This window comes from Brassica oleracea, chromosome C2, assembly GCF_000695525.1.
Source record: "Brassica oleracea var. oleracea cultivar TO1000 chromosome C2, BOL, whole genome shotgun sequence".
Taxonomy (NCBI): Eukaryota; Viridiplantae; Streptophyta; class Magnoliopsida; order Brassicales; family Brassicaceae; genus Brassica; species Brassica oleracea.
The window spans coordinates 9,513,155-9,536,839 of NC_027749.1; the positions used below are offsets into that span (position 1 = coordinate 9,513,155).

Consider the following 23,685-nt stretch of genomic DNA (forward strand, 5'->3'; position numbering starts at 1 on the left):
GAATCATCTTTTTCCGGAGACAAAAGCCAGCGAAGATAGCGTTGAAAGAACCACCACTTCACAGAGTCGAAAGCTCGAACCATCGGGAACACCGAAAGAATCCGGTGATGGAAAACAAAACTAGGCCGGTTAAGCTCTCCTTCTGAAAGATCCGGAGTTGATAAGAAGAAGCGGCTTCGAGAGATAACTCTCTCTTTCTAAAGAAGAGAGAAACCGACTTCAAACATTTGTATCTAATTTGAATCATTCTATACAGAATACCTTCAAATTAAACAAAAGTTATATATTTGGATAGCTCCTTTAAGAAGTATGTCTACATGTTAAGCAACGATATAAAAATGCGACTACATTCAACCTAATATATAATCCGTTCACATACGTACACAGTAAGATAAAAGAAATGAAATAAAGGCTGAATTTGGAGGGATTAGCGCATTCGATCCAAATAATTGTATAATTTACAAAAGCGCAAGATCTAATCTAAACAAATTTTTTTAGCAAAAAAAAAAAAACAAATTTGCACGATCTAGCTAGTATATAATTTGATAAACAGCAAAACCAATAAAATAAAAGTATATATCGTACGCACATCCCAAAATTTTAATTAATGTAATAAAAATTACAAAGAGTCACGTACATGCATGTGCGTATAAATTATAACAAAACTAACTAAAATATCTATTATATCATCTGCAATAAATTAATTAATACGACATTGCATAGTCCATCCACCTAAGCCTGAACTGGAATTAGTCTCCTTTCTTTTCTTAGTAATTTTTTTAAAAATTACCTTTAATTTGCCATTACGTCTTGATTATAACTTAAATCCCCAAAAGAACGTAGTATAGCACTGTTACAGGCAAAGCAACCAGCATTCCGAATATAACCCTGCAAATCAATAGATATATATATAGAGAGAGAGTTAACTTACGGAATGAACATTTTAATATTTTTGGAATATTTGATAAAATAATATTTTTTGGGAATATCTAAACTATTAAAACTGAAGTACAATTAATATTTAGCCCTGAATATTCCTCAATAATTACAAGTGAATGTCACTCTATTTTTAATTAACAAATAAATTTACAAAAACTAAAAACTAATAGATATAAGTTTCCATAAAAATCGTAAATGAGATTCCCTAATATTTAGTTATTACATCAACTTAAAAGATTGCAATCTTTCATTTCCTAAAAGAGTCTATAATATAAACGCAGAAATCCTAATATTTAGCTATTACATCAATTATACCATTTCATTAAAGTATTTGAGCAAAGTTATGATTGTTATGGATTTTTGTACGTGAAATTGGTAAATGTAAACATAATTCATTTTTTATTAGTTAATTTCTTTTTATCATAAATATTTTAGCGTGTGCACTTCTGAAATACAAAATCCATACTAAAATCCTATAATAAAATCAAAATCATATGTAAATGTAACTTATGTTTAATAATCTAAATAAAAAATCCATATTAAAATCATATGTAAATTTAACTTATGTTTAATAATAAAAATACAAAAATCCTTACCAAAATCATATAGTATACATTATTTATCATTTCAAATTTTTAAATTTCATAGTTACATCCAAATTTTCAATTTTAATAATATATTTCTTATAAAATTAATGCTAAAAATATATATAATTAAATGAAAACTATCCAACTTATGTTTTAAAAAATATTTATTTATTTGATTATTTCAAATAGTTAAAGTGCTAACACTATATACTACAATCATATAAAAAATACTAATCCATATTGTTGTTCATTTTCTTATATATGGTAGATTTAATTATTTACAAATGAAAAAAAATTTACTCACATAAAAATGAAAAAAAAAACATAGCATATTGTTTTTTTAGATTTTGCTTTATTAGTATACAATAAATGAGAAATAAAATGAAAATTTGAAACAAATAAATTATATTTACAAATGCAAATTTTACAATTATTATATTTATAAATGACTGAATTTACAATTTTTATATTTAGTATGATTATTGTTATTTTATTTACCATTATTCAGGTAAAACAATACTGGTGTATATTAAATAAATATAATATCCGCACGGACGTGCGGGTTAAATTCTAGTATTATCTTATAACTTGAGCAAAAAAATCTTGAAATTTTGAAATGAAGTTTGTGAAAATATTTTTTCTCAAAAAGGTATTAATCATAAATGGTTAGACTTTAGATGTTGAGCACTTTAATTAGAGAGAGAAAAAAAAAACAACTTACGCAGTGCTGAGAATATCAGGATGGACGTTATATTCCTTGGCGAAAACAAAAGGAACAATTCCTTGAGGAAGAGCAGCCTTCACAAATATATATATTATTCTTAATAATTATATATGAAACTATTATAAGAATGTCAACATCGCTACTATCAATTGTAAGTAAAATTTAATATGTAAAATTAGTACTAACCTGAACGATAGCGATATGGAGGAGATTGCCACGAAGACCAATTGCAATTGAGGTGGCTGCGATCACGGCCGGTCCGGTCAAGAACCTTACGGCCATCGCGAAGACTGCCACTGATTTTCCGCATGCTATTATCTTTGGTTGCAATGCCATAAATAGACCTGTATATCAAGAACTATAATTAATGAGTATAAAACTTCATATACGTCTCTCTAACATTACCAAAAAAAAACTTCATACCAAGACTAAACATAGCCATGCCGAGACCAGCATCAGATAGTATCGCAATCGATCCACTCACTATGGTTGGCATCTTTATATTCCATCTGTCCCATAAAATGATCAACATCGAGGAAACTACATATATTATGTAAAACGGGAGGGACCAAAATAACGCGCGTCAATTTTTAAAAATAAACTATGAGTATTGTTATTTCTAATTTTGACTTACTTGTAGGAGACAAGGGACCAAGCAAGGCCAAAGAGACTAGAGTAAGTGTTAGGGTTTCGAATGAGTTTTCTCCAAACCATTATCAGTATTAATCTCGTCATCACGTTCGCCGGCGGCATCTGCTGTTTCCTTGGACCGCCGGGACCACCGTCTTCCACGTCACTACCTTTCTTCCCATTGTAAGGTGACGAATTCACCCCTGACCTTCCTTCGTTATTACCGTCTTGATCCATCTCCACATGCCCTTTTCTTCCCGGTGTCATGTTCTCTATCAGACTATGCATCGCTGTCATCATTAAGTTTTTGGGAATTAATATCTAATTATATATATTACTAGACTATGATTGTTTATAATCGATGAAAATACTAACTTATATATTGACTATATAGAGTTCAGTTTGACAATGAAACATTCAATAAAAAATCCAATCAGAATAGCAATTCGTGAAAATGATTTAGTAACAAAAAAGAATAGCGAGTCTCTTAAAAAAAAAGAAAATCATAATTTTTTGTTTTGTTTTTGTTTATAAATGATGTTCTTAAAAAGAAATCGAATGAAATCATAATTTTACACAAAAGGTTGAAACTCTAACCAAAGAATGGGACTACACATTTATACTAAAAGTAAAAAAATGAGTGGAAGATTAATCAACCTTTGTAAGCGAGGTTTTCTTGAGGAGGAAGTGAAGCTTTTGGGTCGGTGGATAAATCGACGGAGGCACCCCTTGTCATAGCGTTCCTGGCGTTGGCTTCAGACACCGGAGAAGCACTAGAACTCCACACGAACATGTTCATCTCCTTATTCTGTCCTCCTCCGCCACCAATTTCCTTTTTCTTGACTCCACTTGCTCCGCTCGTTGACCCCGTGAACATCGGGTTCGGTGGAGGGTACGATGGAACTGAATCATATATTTAAATATTAAATTCTCATGCACACAAAAAGAACAACACAAGAAACAAATGGTACTTTTAATAAATACGACAATGTTCTATCATATTTTTAGAATTACTAAAAAAAAAATTAAGTTACTACAAATTTTAGGTTTATGATGAGTTTCTAATAGCTTAGGTAATGATATTAACTAAAAAAAGAACAAAGACAAAAAAGCGTACCATTATTGTTGTTATATAATTCACCACTAATGTTTTTCCCTCCTCTTGCTCCTTTCTTCGTCTTCAAAACTTCCTCATCAAAATTCGACGTTCTTGGCGTCACTCCTTTAGACGACTGAAGCGAGTAAACATCTCCCCCCGGAGCTGAACCGGCGCCACCGTAGCTATTGGTGTAGCCGTGACGAGGGCTCGGAGCTTTGCTTGCATTAAACATAGCGTAGAAATCTGTCTGGTTAAAGCTCGAAGCTCTCGGCGTCGGCCCTCGCGAAGATTGTACTGAATAAATCTCAACACCGGTCAGATTTGAAGCTCGCGGCGTTATCATGGAGGAGTTAAGTCCTCCACCATGAGATTTATTGAACGATGAGATCATAGATGAGGCGGCGCTTGATCTCCGGACAACCACGTGGAGCTTCCCGTCGTCACCTATCTCCGCATCAGTCTAATTATTAAATGAAAAAAAGAACATATTTTAGGTAATGTGAAGTATATATGAAAAGGATGGAGTTTGTATATTTAATTGAATATGGCTAAAAGAAAATAAAATAGTTGTGTTTGACTTCTGGAAAAATAATTCAAACAAAGCTGATCAAGATTATATTAGACTTTATTCAGTAAAAAAAGTTGTATTAGACTTTCACATGTTTTACCAAATTACTATAAAACGCCATAATAGGTTTTTTTTTAAAAAAGGTGCTATATATATAAATCTGTAAATGCTGCTAATAAGGCCATTCCTGTGAACATTCATACCTGGAGAGGCTCACGGCCATTGAGAGAGACAACATCAGAGTCAACACGGAAAGAAGTGATGGAACCGGCCGTTTCCGGGAACTGCTCGGAGATGAGAAGCTTAGCGCCACGGAACTCAAACAAGAAGAGCATTAATGTATACCATATGATACTCTGAAGCACCACGACCTGCACCATTAGGTTACCGGAGAAGTCCCCGTACATCGCCCGGAGCAACGGGATTCCCATTACCAACGTGTTCGGTAGTGTCGATAGAGAAAAGAGCGTTATCATCCATTCTAGACTTCCTCTCCGACTAAACGCCTGAAAATAATCGCCATAATACACATCAGCGCATATATACAAATAAATATCGTAAAAAGTTGTAGTTTAGTTTCTATCATAACAACGATTACTACTGAACTATGATCCACATACTTAATTAAAGCACACACCTACATTAAAAACCAAACTATATTTATGTGCTTATAATTTATAATATACTATAAAATATGATCATAGAGATTATTATCATTAATTAAGAGACTGGCCTGCCAAAGAAAGAGCGCGGCGAGGATGACGACTTTCTGAAGAGAATCAGCGGCGAGGAAATGGTAGTTCATGGCATACGGATCATTGGAGGAGATGAAATGGAAAGAGAGGAGAGGAACCGCGAAAACCGCAACGAACCGGTTTATACCGGAGCATTGGCTCGGTGTGAATATTCCCCACCACCGAACCGAACCATAGGCTAGCATCATAGCTACGTATAGCGGCACCATCGCCGCTAGTACGTCGTACATATCTTTGCCGGTGATCATTTTGATTTATTTTACGACGAGTTGAGAGAGAAGAGACTAATTAAGATGGAGAGAGAGAAGAGAGGTTTATGTGGTGATATAATATTTATGGAGGAGGAAGTGAAGTACACTGAGTCAATATTAGTTTTGAGTTGTCTGTGTTAATTATACAGTTTTATAGTAGAATAATGAGATTCGTGTTCAGACAATGAATTATGTCCATATATATCGTTTGACACTTGAACATCATTCAAAATATTAACCAAGATTGGCTTTCATTTATTTATTTTCGAAGTTGGTCAAAATTCCAGATTAAATCATAGGAAAAAAAGTAATACTAGGTCCAGGATATTATATGCCTGATATTATATTTTGTTTCGGTGATATGCAAATTTATAGAATTAATGTAGATAATGTATTCCATGAGATCATTAAATAATCATCATGTATAGTAACTTCTTAAACTATATATATATGTATTAACTTTATAACTCTTGCATCTTAAATATATAAATTTTTCTTTTTATTTTCTACAAGAAGCCATGAAGAAGTAGGGAATCTTGTCTTGGGGTGAGGAAGATTGGTTTCCCTTCTGTCTTCGTGGTCTATAAAAGTATCTGAAGCCAAATTAAATGTTCTAGAGATTATATTTACGCAAAAGTTAGATTCTAAATATATAAGTTGGATATTTAGGATCCACATCCACTTGTACGTGTAACACCACCTCTCAGTTTTCAGTTTTCACACACAAATTTTCATTATATATATAAGTATTATATGGTAGTACTATAGATGGAATATATAAAAGTTAAACCGATTGTGTGTAAGCTATCGACACGGCGAAGGTTGATCCATGCACATGGTGTTGATGGCATCTAACAACACTTTCTGAGCGATCTGCGGTTCTTGTATGTATCTTATTTTTAATCAGGAAGAAAACAATTGAAGATCTGATTTTAGTTAGGAATATAATAATTTAATTTTAGACCGTTGTAGTTTTGTTAAGGGAATTTACATGTTTACTAGTCTAAGATAATGGTTTTTCATTTGAAATCCTAATGATTTTTATTAGTTATGGTCAAGGACATAGGCTGGACCGGATGAATAATTATCATCCTTCCTTCCATAAGTTAATTGTCGTATTTTCATATTTCGTCGACGTATTTATCACGCCGCTTTGATTGGGCTGAATGGAACTTAAATTTATCCAAAAGCACAACATACGGTTAGTTTTCTGAACATAAATAAAATTATATCAAACATATTTATATTCTTTTTCTAAAACAGTGATTAATTGTCATATTACAAACTATAAAAAACAATATATACACGTGAACGAAGATTTACAACACCACCATATCAGTTTTATAAAGTCCATGTCTTACATATCAGATTAAACAGAATATTAATCTCAGCGAAAATCTGATATACAAATGTAAGTAAGAAGTTATCTTATGAAAAACACCATGTCTTACGTAACTAAAATCATCTAATAACATCAACAAGTAGATCAATTAGTATGAGTCTAAATAATCATGAATTTCATTTCTGTTTGGAATATCTACTCTTCTAAAGAAACTTATTTAACATGGGTTGAACCTTGATTAGAATATCTACAGTTGGATCCAGTACATCCTAAAAGGTAAATCACCTAATAACACATTCTTTAAGTAGAATCACCTAATAGAAATAGAACAAAATTTTGACAAAAATATATAGAATAAGATTTTAGCAAAAAGGCTAGAAGAAAACAAAAGATAAAAACAATAGTTCTTATTATACAGAGCCCAAAATAAGCGTTGGTTTTTATTGGGCTTTGATTCTACAAGAAACTTTTAGTGAAGCTAATCTGTCCAACTGTGTCCTTCCATGATCGTGCGCAATTACAAGCCTACGAGGCCAATATATAAAGAACGAAAAGTGATCAGAACTATATACATTAGAGCATCTTTACCGGGAGATCTTATGAGGAGTTTTTAGTTTAATTAGGGATTAAATAAAAAGAAAAAAGCCAATAACCAGAAGCAACATATCTTAATTAGGTGACATAAGACCATGATTATCCGGAGATTTTAGATGGGGTTCTTAGTTTAATTAGGAATTAAAGAAAAAGAAAAATGATAATTACCATAAGTAACGTATCTTAAATAGGTAACATAAGAGCCGCCTCTTATATGACACGAGTTGCTTTATTGCTCTTCTCCTCTATTTTTTCTGTTTCGTTTCTTTTGCCTTTTCTCGAGAAAATTCCAAAGAGAAAATCTCATGATTACAAATCTGATCATGGAGATGGAGTCATCAAAGGTTCTTGAAGATACAGACCATAAAACTGATCCGTGAGTACTAATCCAGCGATGACCTTCGACGAGGTTCCATGGAACGCAGCAAGAGCTTCTTCAAGGCCTTGCATGTTTCCTTTTCTTTAATCTCTCTCTCTCTTCGCTGCATATTCTTTTGCTTCTGTTTGATTAGATTCTTTTTAAAAAGTTAAAAATCTATGAACATGATTTGTCCGAGTCAGATCCATGATCTCCTTGTATGCTCTCAAGGCTTTGTGATCCAATGATCTCTAATAGCTTTGTAATTTGTTCCAACAATTGGCTGTTAGTTAGCTTGTGATGCGGACTTTCATCCTTTACGTTTTTGATGTAACAGGAGCTGAAGAACTTGAGACCTCAGCTCTACTCTGCTGCTGATTACTGTGAGAAGTCTTATCTCCACAGCGAACAAAAGCAAATGTATGTTAAACCATGTGTCTCCCTTTAACTACTTAGTAGCTTTGAATGATGGTTGTTTAAGAATATATATGCTATGTTATTTGTTAGGGTGTTGGACAATTTAAAGGACTATAATGTAAAGGCTCTTGTTAATGTTGTTGATCACTTGGGTACTGTTGCTTCCAAGCTTACTAATCTCTTTGATCAGCAGAGTTCTGACATTTCAACTATGGAGCTGAGGGCTTCTTGTGTTAGTCAGGTAAATAAGACTGGCACTCATTGATCTAACCCTTTTGTAGACGTTCTTTGTTATTAAGGTTTGTATGTGTCTTGTTTTTGTCAGAAACTCCTTACTTGCCGGACTTTGTTAGTCCTCTCAGACGATCTGAATCAAGACAGAATCATTGCAATGCGCCAGAAGGTGAGTTTTTGAGTTTCCACACAGCTCATCATTTTCATGTGGCAGTGTGTTTTATTTATATAGTTTTCCACCTTTGATTAGTGGCGCCTTTGTGAGATTGACCTTGAGGACTACTTTTTTGTTCTACTAACCAGGTTGTTCCAGAGCATCCAGAGACACATTTACTTGAAGGGACCAATGGACAAGGTCACCTCTGTTGCCATTCCTCTTGCCTTGGCTGCATCTTCTCTCTACATGATTGTAAGTTTGTATCTGTTCCATTTTCTTGTTTGTTTTTTTCAGAATTGTGTATTCATGCTTTTCTATGTTTTTTTAGAATCTGTTATGTTCTTCACTGAATAATTTTGATTGAAGCTTATATTTGTTGTTATTCATCTTGCCTTGATTGCTGTTACTGAGTTCTTTAATAATCTGTTAGACTGCTACTAAGCTTTTTAAGACCTTACTTTTTTTCACTCAACAAAACTATTGTTCTAAGTTAGGTCTCAAATTACGGACCAATTGCTCATGTGTTTTGCATATCTATAAACATCTATATGCTGGTATCCAATCTTCATGAACCATATACATGTTTGGACAATTTTTTTTTTTTTAAGAAACTCTAAATAAGAGATTCCCATTAGAGCATAAAATCAAAGTATTTCTTAGCTAAGATTCTTAATTACATTTAATTAATAAAATAATCACAATTACATTTAATTAATAAAATAATCACTAGTGAGGTTGTGGGTTAATCATGCCCTAACGTAGGCCTCTTGATGCCAAGCGTCGTTTCTTTGGGTAAACAATTTCTTCTCCCTCTTCCTTGCCCCGTCGCGTCGAGACGAAGAACCCCGCTTTCTCTGAGGTTTCCTAATCGGAGATGGAGATCGATTCCATCGCAGCTGGAGGAGCTCTTAAACCAGATGGAGATCGATTTCGTTGAGACGAAGAACCCTGCTTTTGATAGGTGTGGGCGATTACAGATGCAAAGAGGCAAAGTTTAATCCCCTCCGCCCTTAAACCAGGAGGAGCTCTCCAGTTTATCCCCGGCGCCGTCCGCTTCATTTGCTCTGTCTCTCCATCAAACCATCACTTGCTCTGTCTCTCCATCAAACGATGAACCATCCTCCGGTAGTTTTAGTGTTTTTGAGCTTAAAGTTTGTCACTTTGAATTGAAAAAGATAAGATAATGATTGATTGTGAGATTGTTAAACTTAAAAGTACAAAGCTTTCTTATGTCTGTAGTCTGACAATAGAGTTTCAAGGACTTAGCTTCTATCTTTTGATTGGTTCTCTAAAGAAAATCACTTTTTTTTTTGTTTGGATGATAGAGGTGAAGAAGAAGACGTTGGTGAGGAGGAATGACGTGAGGAATATAGCAATTGTAGCTCATGTTGATCATGGCAAAACTACTTTGGTTGATTCTATGCTTAGGCAAGCTAAGGCAAGGAGCAAAGTTAGTGTTGGAGCTAGGGCCTTGCAAAGACTGTGAGAGGTATCAGTACAAGAGCTTCGAGCTCAACATCGTCTTTTCGCAGGTGTGTTTAGCTGGCGTATCTCTTCTTTGCGTTTCTCATAACTTGAGAAAGCATGGGATTTGAAAGTTTCTCTTCGTTGATCAGCTCAGTGGTCGTATGGGACGGCTCAAGGCTCAGTATATTCAGCAAATCTCGGTGATTCTTTCTATCTTTGGTTCAGAATCTCTGTGACAGATCATTAGTTGCATGAAAGTTGAAACCTTTTTTTTGTTTTTCCTTATTACAGAACTCTGTTAGATTGCTTGTACTTTTGTCACTCCCCTGTTTTGGATTGAAAGCTGAAACATTTTTTATGTTTTTCCTTTATTACAGAACTCTGTGAGATAAGCACATACGTTTGCGTCATTACCTCTCTAAGATAAGCTACAGGTTCCGCATCTTTCTGCTTCTACAGTTTCTGGTCGTCACTGTTAGCCAGTTTACCACGCTTTTCCAGACCACTGCGTATACCGGACATATCACGTATATAAACAGTGGTGATTTCGCGGTGAGTCGAGCTTTAGTTTCTTCTTTGGTTTCTTGTTATACGGTGATGTTAAAAGCTTGGGATTGTTTCAATTCTCTGCGGTGGTCCAAGTTGTTGGGATTATTTTATGTCTGCAAGCAGTAACGAAAATATCTCATAGAGCTCAAGCGATAGCATCAGTTGCAAGTAAATGGCATGCGATAATGTTGTGCTCATCTACAGATACAACTCAGATAAGGACTTCTCCTAGTGGAGTTCACTTGGAAGCCACCACGAATCCACCCATCTCCTTTCAGAATTAGGTACACCATTGCTGAATAACACCATCTTTGATCACTTATTTGGGAAAATATTTTTGCCTGCTTTGGTGTTTTTGCATATGTATACAAATGTTTTTATTACATTCTTTCTTATCATCTGAACTTCATGTTTTTTTTGTTGTGTTTCTACTTGTATTTTAAATCTATGTTTAAAATGTTATGTTTAAAAGTTTAATAAATAAATTTAAAGTTTAATAAAATAATGTTTAATATTTTTTTAAGAACTCTTAAATAGGAGACTTGCAATGGACCACAAAAATATATATGTTTCTTAACTAAGTCTCTTAAACCTACTTTTCCAACTAAAAATTATTAAAAAAAGATTAAGAACCCCTAAATGAATATGTGGGATAATGATGCTCTTAGAGCATGATTATTGCAAAGACTCATATTAGGGGTTCTTATTACTTTTTTAATGCTTTTAAGCACAAAAAGTGAACTAAGAGACAAGCTTAAGAAATCCAAACATTTAAGTGGTCCATTGCAAGAGTTTTAACAAAGGGTTCTTAAAAAAAAATTGACACAACAAAACAAGTGACACATAAGAACAAACACAACCAGACTAGAAAAAAAGGCTTCATGTCCGTTGCAAGGATGCTCCCAATGCTCCACTCTTTCACAACCAGACTAGAAAAGAAACCATACAAGCAGCTTCGCGTATCGTGGAGTTCACATTGACCAAAGAGCACATGATTCAAGACTCTACAAACCAAAGTACCTAAAGAAAAAGTGATCAGCGTTCTACCGTAACGAACAAAAAATCGACATAGGAGACACTCATGGAACTAAGAAACGAACCCATACAAGCAGCTTCACGTATCAGAATTCACATTTAAGAAACAACCAAATTAACTTACTTCCCAATCAAGAATCATTGATCAAACCTCTGGTGCACTGAGCTTGTTGTCCATGATCCCATATGCTCCATGACTTTCTCATTTGCAGAACATATAAAACAAGTCAAACACCAAACAAAAACAGAAGAAATGAAATTACAGATGTTAATTCCCTTACAATGACATCCCAGTTCTGAGTAGGGCAGATGGTTCCACGCATCTGAAGGACCATGCGAGAAAGAAGCCAGAAAAGACAAGTTCATGTGTTGGCTCTACGTTGAAAGAAATCACTGGTTAATCAACGCTAATATGAAACTTGACATTCGAATACACTCATGTATATCCATACATACATAATCAAGATCAGATTGAGTTAATAACAATATATCACAAACCTGTATATCCTTCAAGGCATCAACACGAGCTCTCACTATAGGAGACAGATTCTCAAGCACATCAGAACGCTGCCCAGCCAGATTCTGCAGCTTGTTCTATGGATTAAACATACAACTAACATCAAGACAAATAAAAAAAGCAGACATTGAACACCAATCTACTTTCACCTCATTCCTCTAGCAATTAAGACCATAACATAGCTTGTCTACTGTCTAATGCTACACAAATTAAAACTATAAGCCGCACTGCACAAACCTGAGACAAGCTTCCAACCACAGGTAAGAGAGAAGCCTTAGTAATATAATTAGGGCTATTCAAAAGCTTACAGATTCTAGGGCACAACTTCTGAAAAGCCACAACGGGAGGCCCCGTTGCTGAATTAACCATCTTCCCCATACTAATAGCAGCACCAGACTGCAAGCTTTTGTTCTGCTCCACCATAGCTTCGAACAAAGGCTTAACAAAGAGCCCCACCATCGAAGACCCGTTGATGTTGAAGGAGAGGAGACGCGTTGATTCTCGTTTCACAGGGGTTTAGGATCGGCGGAGGAATCGAAGAGGCAGTGGAGAAGGACAAAGAGGGTGTCGGGGGAGTCGGAAAGAGGAAGATTTCATCTGTTCTACCATTGCTGAATCGAGGATGAAGAAAGAACGGAGATGTCGAGGAAGGGAGAGAGACATAGAGAGACACGAATGAGCTACACATGTCTCAAAAGACGGTCTCTTGTAATACCTAAATAAGATACGTCCCTTCCCATTAAAGCTAATTTCCATTTTTTTTTAATTCTAATAACATTAGATACGGGGTCAAAGACCCGCGTTAAAGATGCTCTTAGAGCACTTGGGGTCCTTCCTAACTCCTAAGTCCTAACATATATGCATTGTGCATAAAAATTATCGAAGCTTAAGATATAGATGTTGTGGAAAACGGTTAACGGAGGCCCCATCCAGAAGGCAAACAACGACGACGACTGTGGACAATGCGTCAATGCCAAAGAGGTTCCTGTGATCTGTCGCCAACTTCCCTGTATATCTTGTTCATCCTTTTACTAAAGATCAGTGAAAGAAAGCTTTTTCTAATTCTTGACCAATCAAGACTTTTGCTCATTACACAAATAAAAGATATCTAAAAACCAAAATGCATGTATCTGTTTGTCAAAACAATCTTTGCAAAAAAAAGAAAAATAAGAGCCCACAACTGTACTTCCATCTCACGGGCCATACATTCATCAATACCAACTACAAACATGTCGAACACCACCAATTTATAATCAACTTTATATCGGGGAACTCAAACCAAACAAAAGTCACACAACCGGTTTAACTTAAAAAATATCAGCCGGTTCTAGCCGATTTACTTTACCGGTAATACCAATATTACCGGTAACTTCAAATTCGAGTGATTAGAGTCACAACGAATTCTCCAATACATATAAACCATCTCCGACAACAAGTGTTTACCCACTTGCTTGCTTGAAGATGTTGTACGACCGTGCTTTATGCGTTACTTGCATGCCACGAAACCTTTAATTTGCAAAGTATGCCTTATATGGAACCCTAGACAGAACTCATGCTTCTTCTCCTCTTGACGGAGTTGACCTTATCGAGCCTCCACTCGTCTCTGAGCCTGGCGATGAAGTTGTCCGCTTTCGTGTTAACGTCCGGGCTTGGACAGAAGAACCCCGTCCCGCCGCCGCCACCATTCACGGCGACGTTGTTGTCCTCCCCGCCATCAGATTGTGTGAGTTCTAGACCCCAACCTAGGTCGATCACTTCTCGGTCAGGGGAGTTGCATCTAGAGCTCTGATTGCTCCGTATCTTCGCAAAATCACCACTCACCACGAACTTCAGCGGCGGAACCCTAAACGGAGGCGGTGGAGGCGGAGGTGGTGTGGTTTGAGTTAACGGCGGTTCTTGGTAGCTCTCTTCGTTTAAATTTGCCTGCTTTGGTTGACGCGGAGGTCTACCGTAGTTAACTCTCCGTGATGGTGTCTGAGGATCCAACTGAATCTTCCTCGGCGGAGGAGGTGGAGGCGGCGCCGGAATGGAGTGGATCTTTTTGCTCTTAACTCCCTTTTTAAACAATCCGTAGAACACTGACTGCGACGAACGCGGAGGCGGAGGAGGCGGTGGAGGTGGCGGCAGAGACGGTGGTTGAAATGTCGATCTGTATTGCGGTGGTTCCATCTCCACCGCCGCCGGCGATTCTCTTTTTTCTCTTCTCTTTAGTTTCTGAAGTTTCTTCCTCTTTCCTTGATTATACAAAGAAGCGAACACCATTTTAATCTCTTTCGCCGCATTGCTCTTTCTTCTCTGAAGAGTCCCCTGCTTCCTCAGCGGCGGAGGAGGCGGTGGCGGCGGAGGGGGTGGCGGCGGTGGTCGAAGCGTTCGTTTAAATCTGGTGGAATCAGAATTAATGTCACTGCGTTTCGACCTTTCTTTCATATCTCTGTTTCTAACAGAACGATGAGTCCTTCGAAGTGGCGGAGGAGAAGACGGTCTTACAACGAACTTATCAACCGTTACTTCCTTAGGCTCAGATTCTTCGATTTCAGTTTTAGAAACACTCCGAAACTGTTCGTCAATCACCACCGTTGATTCCCATCGGTACTTGTCGATTCCAAGATCGTCGTAGAACCGGAACCGGCGATCAGCGGTTTCCCTGAAAACTCCATTCCTCAGATCAGGATACGAGCTGCTACTACGCCTCAACGGTAAACCTCCGGTAACCGGTAACCTACTCAAGCTCTCGTAGATCTTGAGCCTATCAGCGTCGTACACGTCATCACCTATCACAGCTCCTCCTTGTTCTTCTTCTTCGCTGTGTGAATACGAAGAAGGCGATACGTCGTCGTTTCGTCTGGCGAGTACGCCGCAGATGGTCGCGAAAAGTACTACAACCACGTTGATGGAGTCCCATCCTCTCTTCACCGAAGCTGGCTGAAGAATCTGAGATGTGACGGAGATAAACGGAGGGACGACGAAGGTCGTAAAGAGAAGAAACATAGCCGCTGAGATCACTCCGATCATCGCAGGAACTAACATCGTCGGAACCGGTGATCGCCGGCGAGTATAGCCAGTAGATTCAAATTGCGGCCAGATCAGCGGCGGTTGATCGCCGTTGATCTCCATAGTTTTGAATTGAGAGAGAAGAGAGAGAGAGAGATATTGTCGATTCTATTACAATTACATTAATAATGAGTTAACAGTATTTATAGTGATAACTGATAAGTAATTAAGTACGTTTATCAAACACAATTATATGGAAAACAAAATTATGATTATAGCCATACGGACACTAAAAGGAATTGTTGTCATGGTATTGAATAATCTCTCGCTAAAGACCCTGTTAAAGTATATTATTAGGCTAAATTTAAATTATTGAGCTAGAAAAGTCGTCGAATTGCTTCACAGAGATTCATAATCAAACATTCTTTTGTCAACAATACAAAATTTAGAAATAAATTATATAAAAAACTTAAAAAGTTTTGACAAAATGAAAAACATTATAATTTTCTTTTGAAAAAATTAAAAGAAATTTTGAATATAAATTTCAAAAATTGTTTCACATCATGTGATAATGACCTTAAAACAAAAGATTGGTATGATATATTCTCGTAGCCATCCTATTAGATTTTCAATATATTTTTACAGAGTCTATTAATCGAATTTGTGGCATGGTCTAATAATATAACAGTCGGTCAAATGATTGATAGATTAATTCCATTTCAAAATTTTGTAAGAGGACGTTGCCATTAAGGCCCGTCTTGGATAATCCCTTGATTACAAGCAACGTCGAGAAAAAATAATATAATTTGCTTAACAAACGTAAAATAATCATTCAAGTAATGCATATTGATATGTTGACATATCTAAGTACTATATTGTTTAGCAAGATTCATTTCAACACACGTTTACCACGATATTTTACTATAGCTACTAAATAATCCATGCTCAAAGTAAGACTTCAACTTTTCATACTACAAAATAATGCCTAGTTTGGGCTTCAGTCAACAAAGTAACGTTAAAAAAACTTACAATTATGAAATTTCAGATTATTACGGCGTACTATACAAAAATAATATATTTTTATGTTTCAAAAATGGACCTCCTCGATTAAAAAATCATTGAGGTCCAAACCTCGGGATTTTATTCACAAAAGTAACAAAACTGGTTTTCTAAGACATGTTATTGTTGTTTATTATCATTAATTTTTATTTTTTCCTAAAACAATATCACGGCACAGATCTTTTGCGACAGTGGTTTGTTCATGAAGATATAATGTCAAAGTTAACTTTTAAATCAAGAAAGAAACAGAGGTTTTGAAGAGGACTAAAAAGTCTGTCTCAAGTAACTGGGTCCTCTTTTGGGCGTCAATAATGGAACTGTATTATTAATTAACCATGATTGTAATTGCAAACCAAGCTACAGTAATTAAATTAAACATTACAAGTATAAACATGTGGAATAATTGTTTTAGATGTAAATTTGCAAACCCCGCAAACACTTGTTTAGTATCTTCGGAAGTAAAAATGCAAACATGTCTTTTTGGGACAAAAAGGTTGTATGTGTTATTACAAATTAAAATTTTAAAACAACTAAAATCGTAAATGCGGTAAAAATATCATTATAAAAATCCAAAATAAAAAAAAAAAGAAAAAAGAAAGAGAAAAACATCTATATAAACGATCAAACTCCAAACACGAAAATGAATACGCTCCAAACATTTCATGAACAGAGCCCATATGATATAATTGATATATGATGTGTTTTGTGTGTGTGTTTACAATGGTGAGCAACGCTTTGCCACTACATAGATTATATGTTATTCATTTTTAAAGTACGATATTTGCTTGTACAAAAAAGTGCACGAATAGTTATAAATTTTGGAATTTTTTTACGACACTTTATCACTTTGGAATTACATCCCAAGACACTTTCAACATGTGACAACCTTTCAAGATAGTGAATGTCATAGATGTCCTCTTTCAATAGAAAACCCATAAACCAAACCACTCCATCAAACCGGTCAAATACTATTTTTTATTTACTTTTTGAACCAAACTTATTTTGAATCAGTTTCCCAACCCTAATTTTTCGTGAAAGGTAGCAGCCTTTCTCTGAACAACTTTTGCGGCGATTCTCAAAATCCCTAGATCTCTCTCACTAATTCTCAAAATCCTAGATCTTCTCTCACTAATCGTTCTTCACACTTTCTTCCTTTCGATTTTGCCTCTGTAACACACCTCCGTTCCCAGCCTTCTGAATCACATCGTCGCTGTCATACCCTAATCTAGCATAAAAGAACAAAAGACCCATTTTTCTCCTCTTCTAGCCAACCCTTCAAACAACGATGTCTAAGAAACCTAGATTTTCTGAAATCGTCCAATCTTCTAAATCCTTCGAATCTCTGAAGCACATCGACTTTATCTTTCTCCATAAATAAATCGACTTTCTCATTTCGTCTAATCCCCAAATTTTAATCCCACTCCGGTTTGCTTCGATTTCAAGACATGCGAGGTTAGTTTCTTCACAACCCATACATATTCTGATTCTGGGTTTTAATTGGTTTATCCAAGTTTAGATTCTATAAGATTCGTCTTTATTTTGTTGGTTTCTTAGTGTCGTTGTGGATTTCAAAATCCATATCTGCGAAGCTTCGGTTTTAATTTTGATGGGTAAAGTGTGGACTCGGGAGGGGGTGGACGGGTGGTGTGTGGATGGGCGGTGCGTGGATACTGGAGCGTGGATGGGTTGTGTGTGGACGGTTAATAAGGGAACGAGTGATGTGTATGGTCGTGGTATTGGTCCGTGTGGATGCAATCTCCAGGGTCTAGTGGGGTGGTTTCTGATGATGTCTTGCTTGGTGAAGTGAGTGCAGGTGAGCCGTCCACAATTAGTAACATTGCAATTGCTGTTGGAGTAATGGGAGATATCTCATGGTTCCAATATATGCTTCTCTTATCTATAAATCTGTATACAAAGACCTCTTTTGTTATCCTCCATGTAATGTATTTTTGTTCTCTCTTTTCGGTTTTAGAGTATGGATTATCATTTTGTAGTTGAATATCAACATAACCCAAACGTCAGTTTAATCTATTATGCAACTTGTGTTCTAGTTTATTGAATTTTCTATAATATGGATATAGCTATGACCACGTCCACATTTCTCATGTCATCCACAAGTTCCATTCCAAACTACAATCTCTCCAAATTGGTAGCTTATATCAATAAACTTAACACATTAATGCATTCTAGGAAACGAGGACCAAATTGAACCGGTTCCCATATTGGAACACCAAACGAGTGAAACTTTCAACAGGGACATTGTTGTCCGACCACATAGAAAACGACAAAAAAAAGTGTCTTAAATGTTGAATGTGTTTCTGAGTGTAAGACAAACTCAGAATGTGGTCCATGATGTAAACAACTCTAAATTTTGTACATATAAATTTGGAAAATAACTTAAGAGTATGTCTTGTTCTGTTGATAGAAATAATTTGAGCGTGGTTATCATCATTGTAAAGTATTTACTTACCCTTTACTCGCTACATCCCAACCCAAACCGCCGCAACTTTTGTCGAGGTGTCTCTGCTCTCTTAAACATATTTCTTCTTCCTATTATTCGTTGATAAAAAGAAACCGGAAAACTAAATTACAATTTACACACAAATCTTTACCCTATGTAACACTATTATTACGCTTTTGACACATGAGTTATTTTTCAAAGAAAATTAATTTGTAAAAAAATATTTGAACTTTTCGGTTTTACAATATCAGGATTATAATATGGTGTTGTTATGCATATTTCCTTTTTCCTTGTTGTCGGTGATGTGGATATAGAAATATAAATTATACAGATGTCGATAGATAAATTACCTTATTAATAAGTTCTGTTGTTTATGTTGATAGACAAATGGTTATTATGCTCTGAGCTTTGTAATAGTGATAGATCAACGATATTGGAATCAGATGTCGATTGGTAGCATTATAGAGCTTATATGCACCATACTTTGCTTCAATGTATAAATTGACACATTCGATAAGTGGAACCAGCAAAAAAAGTAAATAAGAAGATATATATCACCCAACAAAAAGTTGAAGAAAAAGAAAAGGGGACCAGCATCCATTCCCAACCATTTAAACTCGTCTCCGATATCTTATAAAGCCTTTTAACGTTTTTTGTAGTTTAGTACATTATGAATATTTCAAATTAGAAGTGTTAGTTAAACAAACTTTTCAACCTAATATTACTTATACGCGAATTAATGAATAAATGATCTAAGCCCTGATTTTTGGATTGTGTAACGTTCCACCTTATCAACAATGTGTTGTACACTCGGCCAGGCCACCGCCATTTTCAAGTTTATTTTAATAATTTGTTTTGGAACATATAAACGCTTTATGAAAAGATCAACGTTTTAAAAAAAAAAAAAAAAAAAAAAAAACGTTTTGAATTTTAAAGCGATCAAATGAGATAACTCATACGTAATTTATTTGTAGATTTTAACGTACCATTCTGACGTCAAGACAATCCCACAATAACTACAACAAGTTAACAACACATGTATCAAGCTTTTAGATCTGATACTCGTCCTAGAATATATATGGTCATCGCCACACCAGCTTTCTGTTTATGAATAATAAATCATTTCGCTATTTTGAAATTTGGCTCTTATCTTTCTTTCTTTTTTGTCACAGCTTATCTTTCTTATTCACTGTCCCACTATTAACCCTAAAGACCGAAGAAAGAAAAGGAAGCATTAACTAAAATCATATAAAATTATTAACCAAAGAAAAGGAGGATAGCGATTTAGTTATAAAGAAAAAAAAACATGGCTTACTTTTTATTACAAGAGAATGTGTTTCGTGAGGAGAGTCGTTCTGTAATATCTCATAAATTAATCAAACATCAGGTGATTTATACGTGGGAAAAGTTAGTGAAAGAAAATGTGAAATCAAAAAGTGTTTTGCCGACCAAAATAACTAGTTGAGCCATCGAATCAATAATTTCCATAGATCAAAGCTAATAGTTGATGTGTGGCCGAAGCCACTAAACATGAAACAATTTAGGGATTTCAAAGACACAAACCAAATGAAAATGCTAATTAATACTGCCCGGTTGATAACGGGAGTTGTATCTACTGATAATAGCATGAATCATATAACATAAACAACTAATACGCGTTCGTACAGAGCGGATTCTGAAATTAATAGCTAGAAACAATCATAGTGTAAGGATTAAATAATCTCTATATTAATGATTTGGTGTTAAATTATTTATGCTACATATTATGTATTTAAAATTTGGAAACCAAAGCAAATGTTCTGTTGGGGTTCGGGTACCTTCAAGGTTGTTTCTGCGTTTGTAGATTGAATCGATGCATGATTTTGAAAGATCTATTAGGATTGCTAATTATCCGAGTGTTAATAAGTAAATCATTCGGCTAAAGAGAGAATGTTTTGGCTAGCAGCCTAGCGCTGCCGTATTCAAACTTGATCTCCGTTTAAAAATGTTTTTTTTTAAACTAAATACAGCATAAAAATCTAATTTATTAATTTAATGTCTTATTTTTATCTAACATACAAAAGTATACGATATACCATTAATTAGAAACTTAACTAAATATCTTAAATTTACTCATATATGATATTTTTCTAATAGAAACAAATAAACAATATACATCTAAACAATAACACTCATAAGAAAAACCAAATATATTTCTATTATGCTATTATTTTTTGTTGTTTATCATATTTAATCTAGACCAAAATTTATATATATTTCAGTAATTAATTTTAAAATTAAATATTATATCCCAATTCTTTTTTAATTATCATATTAACCTTTTTATTAAAAAATAAATAATAATTTATTGGTTGTAATATTTTATGTTTAATTTTTGTAGTAAAAATAAAAACACCAACTGAAATATAAGATATTAAATAAAATAATATTTTAAAAATATAATATTAAATAATTTAATTTGGTCACATACAAATATTTCAAAAATCAAAAAATTTAAATAAAAATAATAATCAAATTTGTAATGATTCATATAAAACTAATGTTTAAAATTAAACTATCAATATGATGTTGCATTTTTAAATAAATAAACAAAATAAGTGATTAATATATGATCAGTACAATTTCATCAAAAAACAAAATTTAAAAAATAGAAAAAATAAATAAATAATAATATATACTTAATTGATATTAAATATATATCTTTTAACTTAGTTTATAATTTAAATATTATTTTAAAAATAAACATATATCCGCACTTATGTGCAGATTCAAATCAAATTGTTTTTTTATTATAGCCAACAAAGAGTGATCAATTAAATAATTGGACACATATGGACATGAATCTGGATTTTAGGTATACTGGTATAGATTACATGTATACTTGTCTGGAAACGAGCAACAATAGAAAAATAGTTATTTTTGGGTTCATCTCTTTGGTGAACATGTAGATTCACCAACCAATAGGAAGTCATTATTGTACATTTAATATTTTTTTAAAAAGAAACAAAATATTATCATTTTATATCATGATTTTAAAATAAAAAATAGTGCTAGATGCAAAAAAAAAAAAATTATTTTTAACGCCGTCACCAAAACACTAAACTCTAAACCCTAAACTATAAATCCTAAACTGTAAATCCTTAGATAAACCCTAAACCCTTGAGTAAATTCTAAACCATTTGGTAAACCGTAAATCTTTGGATAAATCATAAACCCTAAATCAAAAACACAAAATACTAAATCTTAAAAACACTAAACCCAAGGGTTTAAGAGTTATGATTTATCCAAAGATTTATGGTTTACCCAAGGATTTTGTATCTAGTACTATTTTTATTTATTTTTACTTTTTTAAAATTATGATATAAACTGACAATATTTTGTTTACTTTTTTAAAAGATACTGAATATAAAATAACAACTTTTTATTAGTTGGTGAACCTACCGGTTCATTCTAGGGGGTAAACCCAAATAATAACTCATAGAAAAAATAGAGAATTTGCAGCCTACACACAAGACTTATGTTGTAATTAGGCTTATACACTATTTACATCTCCGAGGCATCTAGAACGTGTGAGGTTTTACCCTTTTAATCTTGATCACTTACAATCGAGAGCAACCGGCTACCTGTTATATGTGTAATTCATTTTTTATTGATATCGCAAAACAACACGTAATATAGTGTGTCAGGCAAGTTGGCTTTGCTCAGTTATCGAAACTTCCCTATTTGCTCGTTATTATCGAACAACACAATCCCCCAAGATCATCCTTATTGTAATAACTGTTCTCGACCCATTTCTGTACTTCAATTCAACCATTCTAAATAGATCCCGATCTCCTTTCTGGCTGAGATAACTTTTCCGATGGATCAAACCGAAGAACCCCCCCCCCCACCCTCCCTTCCGCTTCAACCATTCTAAATAGATCCCGTTCTTTTTTTGAACGGTTTTAAAAAAGTATAACCTCTGTTTGGATCAAGGATCACGGGGGAGTTCTCGTCCGCCACCATGTTAGTCGGCATCCTGACCTGATGACGTCCACGGACCAAGCTTACATCTGTCGACCCCGCCGATGATCCTCCTCCATCTTCAAACCCAACATCTTGCGTAGCAAAGTTAATCACAGTGTTGTTTGCGACATTGCTATCCATGCCCCCATTCTCCCCAATCACATTCTGATTCTATGTTGGTTGGCTAACATTTGGCTCGCACTCAGCAGCCAACTGCTCATCAGCAAGTCCATCAGACAGCATCACCTGATTGTCAGCGCTACAGCTGCAAATAAAAAGTTGTAGCCGATTAATAGTAAACAATAAATTGCTTGAGTTATTCTTAGCAGGCTAACATAACTCCCTAAGATGTACGGTTTCCATTTTCAAATGAACTTTGGAATGCTAAAAAAAACATCCCTTATATATTAAAAGAGAAGCATTGGCTTTAATGCGTTCACATTACCTTGGCCACGTGTCAGCTTGATAGAACTCCTAATAAAATGGTGACAAAAACTTTCCTATTTTGATTCAATTAATCACATGCACGTTTCTGTGATTTAGCTCATGCCGATAATTATCAAGGGTAAAGCAGAGAAACATTTCGTCTTGAAACTTGAGCAGAGAAACTTGAGAGAAATTGTATTGTGATCTTGTACTTGGGAAAACATTGTGATTTTATGAAATAAAAAGCAATCAAATCTTGTGAGGAGATAGTTGATGTATGTACCCATCGGACAAGAGCGAGACAGAGATGGCGTTGGATCTCTCGGTGTAAATCTGTAGGTAAATACTGGAGGATTGATTCTTCATTGACGCCTCTGGATGCAAGCCATTTGTATTGAACGAATAAACGAACACGTTCTTGAAGCTCTGGACGTAGTTGACGATACTTCATCCATTCTTCAGTGTCTTGTCACTTAACTCTCCATTCCTCAGCTCTGACGGACATCGATTGTAATGATGT

At 34.8% G+C, this 23,685-nt stretch overlaps 2 protein-coding genes and 2 long non-coding RNA genes across 7 annotated transcripts; 1 reads left to right on the top strand and 3 right to left on the bottom strand.

Annotated features, from left to right (window-relative positions):
• Positions 1 to 689: 689 nt before the first annotated feature.
• Positions 690 to 5,604, bottom strand: LOC106325793 (auxin efflux carrier component 2-like). The gene is made up of 9 exons (XM_013763840.1): positions 5,281 to 5,604; positions 4,751 to 5,053; positions 3,998 to 4,439; positions 3,538 to 3,783; positions 2,885 to 3,170; positions 2,674 to 2,759; positions 2,437 to 2,594; positions 2,248 to 2,324; positions 690 to 888 (listed from the first exon to the last, which is right to left on the bottom strand). The coding sequence occupies exons 1-9, from the start codon at positions 5,548 to 5,550 to the stop codon at positions 822 to 824; spliced, it is 1,935 nt and encodes a 644-aa protein (XP_013619294.1). The 5' UTR covers positions 5,551 to 5,604; the 3' UTR covers positions 690 to 821.
• A 3,807-nt stretch (positions 5,605 to 9,411) lies between these two features.
• On the top strand, positions 9,412 to 11,110 carry LOC106323038. 3 transcript variants are annotated; one of them, XR_001266629.1, is made up of 4 exons: positions 9,412 to 9,780; positions 9,981 to 10,322; positions 10,500 to 10,674; positions 10,765 to 11,110. It is a non-coding gene; the product is annotated as an uncharacterized LOC106323038 (long non-coding RNA). The 3 variants fall into 3 exon arrangements; XR_001266628.1 differs by having other exon boundaries at positions 9,414 to 9,780; positions 9,981 to 10,187; positions 10,272 to 10,322; positions 10,500 to 11,110; XR_001266627.1 differs by having other exon boundaries at positions 9,413 to 9,780; positions 10,500 to 11,110.
• A 246-nt stretch (positions 11,111 to 11,356) lies between these two features.
• LOC106322973 lies at positions 11,357 to 12,942 on the bottom strand. Of its 2 annotated transcripts, none has more exons than XR_001266602.1 (4): positions 12,532 to 12,942; positions 12,205 to 12,300; positions 11,988 to 12,081; positions 11,357 to 11,903 (listed from the first exon to the last, which is right to left on the bottom strand). It is a non-coding gene; the product is annotated as an uncharacterized LOC106322973 (long non-coding RNA). The 2 variants fall into 2 exon arrangements; XR_001266603.1 differs by having other exon boundaries at positions 11,357 to 11,907.
• A 379-nt stretch (positions 12,943 to 13,321) lies between these two features.
• On the bottom strand, positions 13,322 to 15,490 carry LOC106319490 (formin-like protein 3). The gene has a single exon (XM_013757838.1). It carries the CDS (start codon positions 15,335 to 15,337, stop codon positions 13,763 to 13,765), a length of 1,575 nt encoding a protein of 524 aa, XP_013613292.1. The 5' UTR covers positions 15,338 to 15,490; the 3' UTR covers positions 13,322 to 13,762.
• Between the last annotated feature and the right edge of the window lie 8,195 nt (positions 15,491 to 23,685).